A 10,625-nucleotide genomic window follows, 5' to 3' on the forward strand; every position below is an offset into this window, starting at 1 on the left:
TTTATAAACGTCTAATGATTTCTTATCTGAAAAGATTAATCCGACGTTTTCAGTCATAAATTGTAAGATTTGTTTTTAATCGATAAGAAGAATTTAAATACTATATACAGTTATAAATTGTAAGATTTATTTTAATCGATAAGAAGAATTTAAATACTATATATTGTTTAAAAATCTAAATATTCAAGAAAAAGATAATAAACCACGTAAAATCTTTTATAGGGTAAGTTTGTTAATTAAATTAGGTAAAATAGATATAAGTTTGCCATGTAGGTTTCTATGTCAAAATTAATTTCGAAACACTTTACTACATCTGAAGCATATTAATAAGTAATAACACATTTTTAAAAGAATTAAAATTGATTCCGATTTTTATTTTTATATCATCCTAAAAATATATTTTTTATAAAACTAAATTTAAAAATAGAATACCTATATTATAAAAAAATCGTCACAAATCAGTATAATATTATAAACCTCGCTAAAACAACGACCCAAAATAAAACTAAATTACAAAAACGTTAAACAAATTCATCCCTTCCATAAAATAAAACACCCCTCAAAAACAGCAGATAAATAAAAAAAATATTAACAATTAATTAATATAAATATACTTAAATAATAATTAATATACTTACATTGGCACCATAAAAAGACATCAGGATGGTAAGTATGCGTTTGATATGATAATAACATAGCGTCCAATTCACTTCCAATCCACCACACAGAGGCTGTTCAGGCCCATAACTATACTCGTCACCTATTTTGACCAATTAACATATCACAATCACAAAAAAAATAACACACCACTATTCCTTCACTAAAACAAAACCAAATATCCCGAAACACTCATACAAAATAAAATAAAAAATAAAACAAAACAAAAAAACTAAAATAAAAATAATGAATATTTATATTCTGAATTTAGTAACTAAAATTTATGAATTTTTATTATTCAATGTTTTTAGTTTATTATTTTAGTTGGAACACTTTGTAATTATGAGTTGTTGGATGTAACTGAAAGTTTCGTAAGGTTGGCGCGCAGTAGGGACGTGAGGCCGCTATGGCTGCTGAAACGAAACTGAAACGGGTGGCGCGAGCCTGAAAATTATCCGTGACAGTAAAACAAATGTTTAGTAATAACTTGACTGTTTCGATTGCTCGCTTATTTATTTTTATTGTTGATTGATGAAATGAATAAATACACATTTTTATGATTGATAAATAAAGTGTGTGTTTGTGTGTATTTATGTATTGTTGAAGTTGATTGATTTTGATTTGTTTGAAATTGTTCGAAATTTTTTTTTTGTTTATTTTTCGTTGTTTGTGGAACTGCCGAGGTTTTTATGCTTTGTTTTATTTTTGTTCATGATTTATGGATAAGTTTATATTTATTACATTTTTAGGTAATTCGTCATTGTTTCCAGTTTTAGTTATTATCTGTTTCTTGGTTATTTAAACAGCTGTATCAGTATTTTATTGTATCTAATTTATCATCGTTTTGTATTGATGTAGTATTATCTCATTTCATTATAAATGTTCAATACTATGACGTCTGTTTTATTTAAACGGTTTTGGCTTAAATAATGTGTACGTTAATAGGTCCTTAGGGACTTCAAGATATTGTTGATATAGTATATGTGTTGATCAAAATATGGTTATAATTGCGATTTTTTGATGTAATGAAATGCGAAGTTTGGAAAGAATGATTTGCCAATAGGCTGATCTCGTATTACATGTGACTTACAACTTGTTGCAAATTAGTGTCTAATTTCATAACGTGAATTGCTGCCCAAAAAATATTAATACCCTCTACCAAGAGTTGCTGCCTATCTTTTCGGGAAAAAAGTTAAACTTATTACAATCCCTGGATCCTTCACTGGGGCAAAGAATCTTGGAACTTTAAATCTGTGAAACGTAGTGTATGTAGGTGTAATGGCCGGTCATCTAGCCACAGCATCCATGATACAGTTTTTAGGGTGATTTTCGCTATGCTACGAAGATGTAATAGCTAAGCTGTAAAACTATGTGACTGTTTCCAACGATACTAAGCTATGTCGCTGAAGATGCGTAGGTCGATTTTATCAATAGGTTAGCTATCCATAGCACACATCCATAGCACGTATCTTTCTATGCCATGTACCAATGAATTATGATTGGTGGAAGCCAAATGCATCCACAGCGACGTCACACATCTCTGGTAGAAAAGCTACAACTATTACTTTAATATCATGCACTTTAACAAAACCTGATAGTTTAAAAATGGTGTCCACTTACATAACAGCACAAACAAACAATAACGTCAATACAATGGCTGCACACAATAGCTCGTTTGCCGTACATTGCTACATTTGTATGGAGGCTACACGTCCCTGTAGTTAGTGTAACATTAATGGATGCTGTTGCTGTTGGCTACGCTATTGTCAAGCCGTGTAATGGAATAGACGTAGTATTATAATTGTTGTTCATCGATTGCTTAAACAGATATTCAATAGAAGTAAAGGTTTACAATATTGCAACAATTTCCTTCCCTAAAAAAACTTCAATGACTAACAGACTATTATTTATTCTTTAGGGAACAGAGAGTAAAGTTCCCTAAGAAAAGGAGGATCCTCCGACCAGGCGAGGTGATCAGCCTGGCGGGCTTTCTGCCCAACTGTTGTTCGTTGGGATTTTCTATCCGTGTTAATTCGCATGTAAACTTCATATGTGCGATGCAGGATATTTGTGACGTCATCCGTTGATTTGCTCGTCGATAGTCTATGTGTCGCCACATCACTCCCCCCCAAGACCGGAGGTCGATCCTGTTGAGACGGCTGTCGATGCTTGAGATGAGCGGTGCCAGAGCCAGTGTAGAAATTCCCTAGTTCCAGTGAGTCGGAACTGTGCCGCTGAATGCCCAGTGAGTCGGGTGAGCGGTGCAGGGTGATACTCTAGTGAGTCGGAGTAGTGAAGCTCGCAGTGTCCCACGGTGAGTCGGGGAAGATGCTGCGAGGGTAGGTGCGTAGTGGCGAAATAGTCTGAAACGGGAGGGAGACGTTTAGTTCCGTGTGCAGAAAGTGATGTGCCAAGACGCTGATCAGGCCGTAGGGAAGAACCAGGCTGCATATCTTGATGTAGCGTGTGGTGGTCCCTGATGAGGCCGAGGATGCTGGTTGGCTGCGACTTGATTACCGCTCAGCGGAGAAGTGATTTGAGGGGAGGTATTATAAGGATGACGGTGCTAATCTGCTCCTGAAGGTTGGTTTCAATCATCGGGGTCACCACTATAGGGAACAGAGATTAAAGTTACTGATAAGAAAAAATCCTCCGGCAGGTTAGGTGATCAGCCTGGCGGGCTTTCTGCCCAACTGTTGTGTTGGGATTTTCTATCAGTGTTAATTCGCATGTAAACTTCATCATGTGCGACACAGGATATTTGTGAGGTCATCCGTTGATTTTGCTCGTCGATAGCCTATGTGTTGCCACAATTCCATTAGTTGTTGACGTTTAAAAATAATTTACGGTTTTATTTTTTAAATGTTTTGTCTTTGAAAAGGTAAATTTCACCAACACTCAAAATCAAGATCTGTGACGGTGTGGTTCATAATATAGTTAAATATTCTGAAAAATAAAGGAACAGTTGGCTTCATACAAGGTCATTCACCAACTCTAAGCACAAGAAGTTCATCATGGACCAAAAGTTAAGAATGAACCATAATTCATTGTCTAGACTAAAGTAATAGTGCATAGATGAGACCTTACAAAAACTTGTTATACACAGCGGGAAATAATTTCACTGAGATATTATTTAACGAGCTACCTTTAAGACCGTAAGTGTTTTAATTATTGACAACTAGAAATCTAATTAATTTTATTGATATTTTAATTCATACAACTTGTTTAGGCATAAGATCCAGATCTAACGGGTTCCCGATGGCTTCGGCTCGAAGAGCAGGAGTAGAAACGGGTTGGTTTAGTCAGTAAGAGATGAGCTAAAAGCCCTGGGCGAGGCGAAAGGATTCCCTCTCGCCTTACGGTCCAAGGGATCGAAATCAATGGTTGACTTTACCCCTTTAAAAAAGACTAGGTATAGTTTTCACGTGCACTGCATACTTTTAATTTTATGAGCAGCATTCCGACATAAGATTAATAGTGACTGATTCATAATTATTTCGAAACATTATATAGACCATAATTAATATAATAACTCTGTTCTACATGTTTTTGTACCACCCAAGAAACAAACCTAAGTCCTTCGCGTTCAACAACCGTGCTTGATAAACGAGGTAGTGTCCTACTTTTTTTTTATAAAAGCTTCAATTCAGTCCTACCGTAAGTCTTCAGTTTTACGACAAGTACTAAATCAAGATGAACCACGTAAACAAGTTCATTGACCTCGGTTTCAGACTGAAAGGTTTCAGTCTCCTTAACTGAGGAAATGTGGGTAAATAAAATTCGTACTTAATGACACTTTAAGTGGGTTCTTTTTATAATAAAATTATTATTACACTATCTTTCGCCCGCGGCTTCGTCCGCATTCCGGTAAGATAAAAAACAGCCTATCTGGGGGCACGGCAGTGCCCCGGCCACGCGTCGAGCAAAAAAAGCGGCACGGCCGTACCATCCTTTTCTCGAAGCAATTCGGGCCTTTTTCGACCCCCTATAATTCGTTTGTGGATAAAGCAAGAAACCTGAATCTTCAGTAACTAATCCGGCATTGTATAAACACGGAATATTTAAAATTTCAGTCAATTTGAACCAGTAGTTTAAGAATGACAACTTGTTAAAGTTTCTAAATTTTGTCACTCACTGACTCACCGATCATCAAAAGTCCAAGGCACTTCTAGCAGACTTAGAAGCTTCATATTTGGAATACATATAGAGTTTAGTGTCTTAATCATGGGAAAACTTAAATATTTTGTAATTTCGGTCCAGTTTTCCAAATACACCAACTGCATCAATAACTTTGTAATCCCATATAAATATATGGGATTACAAAGTTATTTATGCAGTTGGTGGTTGGTGGTGGTTATAAATTTAATAGGTGTAGATAGGTACCTACCATATGAGGCAAGGGAGGGGGTATAGGGTGGGTAAGGGTGTGTTTAGCCCATGAAACTGAACAACATTATTACTTGTAAAATGGTCGACGTAATGAAAAACACATCCCATCAAAAACATCCTGTAAAAAACCCAAGTCTCGCAGCTCAGTCTTTCTACCGTCAAAAGTTGTGAGATCCATGTAATACCAAGTCGGTTAATCTATTTAGTGTCTACTTGAAGGACCTTCTGTCTTAAGTTATTACATAAGTTATTATCATGCCAATATTAAAAATATTTAACGTTTTAAACAAATAGATCGACTTGGACATCGCATGAAAACAAAATGAATATTACAATATTATATTAGATTCTTTAGTCTCTCGCGCCTTACGCGATTGAAACTCTCGTTCCTGTTGGTCGCTGGCCCGTCGTGCTGTGTAGTGTGATACATACTAATAATCAAATCAAGCGATGTCCAAGTCGATCTATTTGTTTAAAACGTTAAATATTTTTAATATTGGCATGATAATAACTTATGTAATAACTTAAGACAGAAGGTCCTTCAAGTAGACACTAAATAGATTAACCGACTTGGTATTACATGGATCTCACAACTTTTGACGGTAGAAAGACTGAGCTGCGAGACTTGGGTTTTACAGGATGTTTTTGATGGGATATGTTATTCCGGATCATTATCTACCCCTGTTCTTTTCATCTACCAAATCTCATCCTGTTCCCTACAGTCGTTTTGACGTGATTGAGTAACAAACATACACACAAACTTTCGTATTTATAATATTAGTAAGATGAACCAATTTTTTTATTCTCTATGTCTTACCGCCGTACTCAGAGTCATTTAATGGTTACTTACCGGTAAAGGGTAACGGGGTAACTGTGACCACCGTTGTATGCCGCGTTTGCGATAATCAAGTCACTTACCAAGTTTGGGGATGGAAGCAAAACCTCTCTTGTACCTAAGAGTTTTCAACACACAACACCAAAACAGTGGGCGTATTTCTGACTGATTATGAAGACGATACTAACGGAAGATAGATTAATGGATTTCCAAAAAGTCGTACAATAAGGAGAAGTGAAGAAAGGGTTTAAAATAACTTCAAAGAATAATTTTAAGAAGTGGTTCAAAAATAACATCGGACGTTATTTCTGTTTGAATAAGAATAAATCTGAAAATATTTTTGACTGAGTAGCTTTATTGGAGTGCTTCCAGTAATATTTTAAAGTAAGCCTTTTGAAATCTCACAATGCACTGTAAGAATTCTTTGCGCATTGTAATTTTGTAAATGTATGGTTTTATTTAATCAGAATAAAAGTAAGATAATAATACTGTTCATTCTGAATAAAATTACTGATTAAATACTATTTATGGTATAAGTTAGCCCTCAAATTTGCAACGCCTGAAAAAGGCAGTTAAGATGTACCTAACATTTAAATTAAGACCTGTAATACCTACCTTAACGTGCAAATAAATATTTTGAGTTTTGAGTTTTTTGAGCCTGTAAACGTCCATCGACATCCGAAACACCAGAGGCGTTACAAGCGCGTTGCCGGCCTTTTGGGGTCTAGGAATTTAAGGGTTGTTTGGAAATAGGATATTGGGATAGGAAGGGAGGTAATTGAGTCTCCTGGAACCTTACTCATACAACGAAACACAACGCAAGCGTTGTTTCACGTCGGTTTTCTGTGAGGCCGTGTATCACTCCGGTCAAGTCAGCCCATTCGTGTTGAAGCATGGCCCTCACACACTTAAAATGTTTTGACAACAATATATTATTATCCTCTAAGCCGGTTAAGACTGTATTCTTCTTCTATAAACTACTTTAAACTGGATTCTTTGTAATAAAAAATTTGCTAATTGCTCAATTTTGTCAACGCAAAAATATTTGTGTGACCTCCATTTAACTCTTTGAATATCAGTAGCGATACTTCGTATTACTTAATATTATATAATCTACAAAAGAAACTCAACAAACAGCTGTACTCATAATAAAAGATAAAAAATAACGACCACACTAAACTTGCTACCAACCTGACAGAAAAACAAACATGGCGGAAAATGCATCAGCTGTTCGTAATTGAGGAAAAACGTCGGTATAATGTCGTTAGGTTGGGGACACTGTTTTTAAAAGCAGACAACAAATTGTCTTTGTTTTGTTAATATTGTTATGCCACGCCTACTTCCCGGAGTGGCCGAAAGATTGCTTTTTTGACTATATTGTATCTCTCTAAGATGTTTGTTTAACCACATAGCATTTAATATATAAGAAAACCGCGATTCAAATAAAACATAGTTCCAATTTTTGTCAAGAGATGGCGCTTTTTATTTGAGACCATTTTCTGAATCGCGGTGTTAAGATTCTCAGGCAATACTATAGGTATCCTGAGAATTTAGTATCACGTAAATAGTAACAAATTCAGTATTATATCATTAAGTTGTTACAGTGATTCGGAATAAAAGAGTTCGGTAACTCAGTAAAAGCCCCATTGGTACTTGCTGTTGGTAGGTTTCGAACCCGCACACTTATGCATGAGAAGCTGACCTCTTAAACCTCCGGGCCACTTTGACATTTTGAGTGAATTCGGCGTGACAATATAATATTTTATGTCATCTAGTTATAGTATAAATGTGTCGGGAACTAGTCGATGTTTCCGCCCAAAGCCTGGGTGAGCAGTAAATTCATTGATTCCGGTATCGACATATTGTGGATTTATGATCGTAGTTTCTCGTAGTTGGGAATAGATCTGATCTGGATAAGGGTGTTACGTCACTCTCTGATGATGGGAGACGGTTTATCATTATAAATAGTACTCATAAAAGCAAAATTTTGTAGAAGAAGTCAAAGGATAAATAGCAAGAACTTTGGTGTTTATCGAGAAACTTCAAATAAATAATAACGTAATTTTGTAAACAATAAGTATTTTGATCTTTTCTGTTATTGTGTCTAGATATTCACATTCAACAATGTCTTATTCTTCGCCGTTGGAATAAAAAGTTTTTATTACGTGCCGTGATGTGCAGATGCCTCTGCATACCCCTTCCGGTATAAAAGGCGTGACGTTGACTGACTGTACAAATGAAAATAACTCACCTATCACAAGTTTCTTCAAACAACTAGACTTCACATTAAGCACACGATGCGAAAATATCTCCCGTATTTACACAGCTTGCAGCATAAAGCACAAAATAGAACAAAGAAACATAACTCCACACAATGATACAAAAAATTGCGGAAATGTTTAATAAAACTTTGCAATTAAAACGTTCTCAGTTCTGCTGCCAAAACAGAATGCTACTACATATTTGATTTATGAGGCACAAGCACGAATCGTGGTGGATCTGTTTAAAGCAATTATAGGTACATGCAGAAGTCCCACTAATTATACAAAAGTGTGCGGTGCAAATTTTAAAAAGAACGCTGTGGCATTCGTTGTTCGATTATTTGGTTAAAACTTTAGTAAGAACGATGTTGACAAAACACTTTCCTATTTAGAAAGGGATTTGGCATAATAGTTGTTGTGAAAAGAATCAGTCTTTTCTCAACAACTGTTGTTGACGCGAAAAAGGTATATAAGGGTCTTAAGTACCATGTAATAAGAGGTGAGTCATAACTGACGGCACATTGTCTCTGCCTACAGGGAGACAGGCTTGAAGTTATGTATGTATTAGCATAATCGTGATGATTAGTGCACAAATCTTCTCCGTGTGAAAAGAGACTTTTGCTTAGCAGTGGCCACTAATAGGCTGTTGATGTATGATAATGTTATGTTTCCATAATCACTATTCTTTTTTTTGAGGGGGTAATCATCCAATGGTTTTGTCTCGCCGTAGGTGAGGTGTGAGGGAGTGTCAGACTCTTACTGACTATAAAAACTAAAGCTCCTGCTCTTCCAGCTGGAGTCCCGGTTATCTGCTAGGTAGTCAGCATGTTGGTGGTTGATTGAAATATAATGATTTTTCTTTAATACAACTATTTTTCTTTTGTACCTGAGAATTACCAAATTAGTTGTATAGGATAAAAAGTAAAGATAACTTTTTAACTGACCCATAAATCAAAACCGATTAAACACTAACGAGTAACCTAATTATCTTTTAATACACTGTAAATTCATCTCTATCATGACACGTATAAGTACCAAAATACAATGGGCAAAGTTTAATCAGCAGATTTATTGTGTTATTCATTTAATGAAAATTCGTCGTTTGTTTGTGTTGACCTTGGAAACGGGGTAAAGGGTCCCCCCCCCTTGTCTTCACAGCTACAAGTCAGTAAGAAGGCAGTGAGTTATTAAGGGGAATAATTTTAAATGTTTAATTGGACTGCCTTCTTGGTGCAGTGATTATAAGAGCTTAGATTTGAATTCTGTTTCCAGTGTGAGCCAATGTGTTATTGTAAGGACATCGGGCGTTTTTTACCCGATTTTTTAAAAGTCGCGAACATAAACCAAAACATTTTTAAATGAAAGTGTTTGCAATCATATTTAATATTGTGTAGTTATTTTGATTCACAATAATGGGAAAATGGAAATAATTAGTAAAATGAAAATGATATTTTAAGTTGACTATTTTTCCTAATTACTAAACGACCGCTCAGTAAGTTAAAATATCACTCCGTGGTATTTTTGTAAACCCAATCAGACTAAATCCGTCAAGTTGATGTGCATGTTTCGTTCTCACTCTCGCCCATAGTCCTAAAACTGGTATACATATGTTGCGCTCGCGCAGGTAGCTAGCTTATCTTACTACATCGCAGTCCTTCGTCATCATCATCGCAGTCCTTCGCCAAAAGTTAAGAGAAAAATATGTTGTTTTAATTATTTTTGATTCCCTTTTTCCTCTTCAATTATTGCCCAAAAACATTTATAAATATTTTTTAAATGTCCAATTTCTCCTTATTGCCACGACCCACAGATATGGGAACTATACCATTGTGAACTAGATTTAATTGCCTATCCACCGTACCTAATTTTATTTTTGTTCGCCGTAGGTAAGTGTCCCATACAAAAATGCCCGATGTTCTTTCTAATCTTGATTTTTATGTGAGAATCATGCTTCGGTACGAATGGGTCGGCTTGACCGGACTAATACCACGGCCTTACAGAAAACCGACGTGAAACAATGCTTGCGTTGTGTGAGTGAGGTTAACGGAGGCCCAATTGTCTTTCCAATCCCCGATTCCCCAACAACTCTTACATTCCTAACCACCAAAAGGCGGCTACCGCACTTCTATGGAACGCCTCTGGTGTTTCGGGTGTGTATATAAGTATATGGCAGCGATTGCTTGCCATCAGGTGATCCCTCTGCTTGTTTACCGGCTATGGTATACATACAAAAGCGTGATATTAAGTTATTGTTTATAAAGCATTACTTTATGGATTTTGATACTTAAGTATGAACAGTTATGGATCAATTTATGATGATGAATAATATGAATATTTAATGGACACCATTAAATGACTGAGTGCTGTTGCTTGAAATGTCTTGTTATGATGTTGAAATCCTTTAAAACCGTAGTCAAAGTCAAAATATCAATTCGATACACATTATTTTGCTTTTATGAAACATCAATATTTGCTTTTGGAAA

General features: G+C 35.7%; 1 protein-coding gene across 3 annotated transcripts in view; it reads right to left on the reverse strand.

Moving 5' to 3' along the window:
- Window positions 1-1,083, reverse strand: part of LOC118270696 (neuropeptide F receptor) — a 137,417-nt gene extending 136,334 nt beyond the window's left edge. For 2 of the 3 annotated variants that reach the window (XM_050697865.1, XM_050697864.1), the window contains exon 1: window positions 639-1,066. In XM_050697865.1, coding sequence (XP_050553822.1) covers window positions 639-659 — 21 coding nt within the window. In that variant the 5' untranslated portion in view covers window positions 660-1,066. Of the gene's footprint in view, window positions 1-638 lie in introns of all 3 variants that reach the window. The other variant, XM_050697867.1, reaches the window with a different exon arrangement.
- Between the last annotated feature and the right edge of the window lie 9,542 nt (window positions 1,084-10,625).

The sequence above is a fragment of the Spodoptera frugiperda genome, chromosome 13 (assembly GCF_023101765.2).
Source record: "Spodoptera frugiperda isolate SF20-4 chromosome 13, AGI-APGP_CSIRO_Sfru_2.0, whole genome shotgun sequence".
Classification (NCBI taxonomy): domain Eukaryota; kingdom Metazoa; phylum Arthropoda; class Insecta; order Lepidoptera; family Noctuidae; genus Spodoptera; species Spodoptera frugiperda.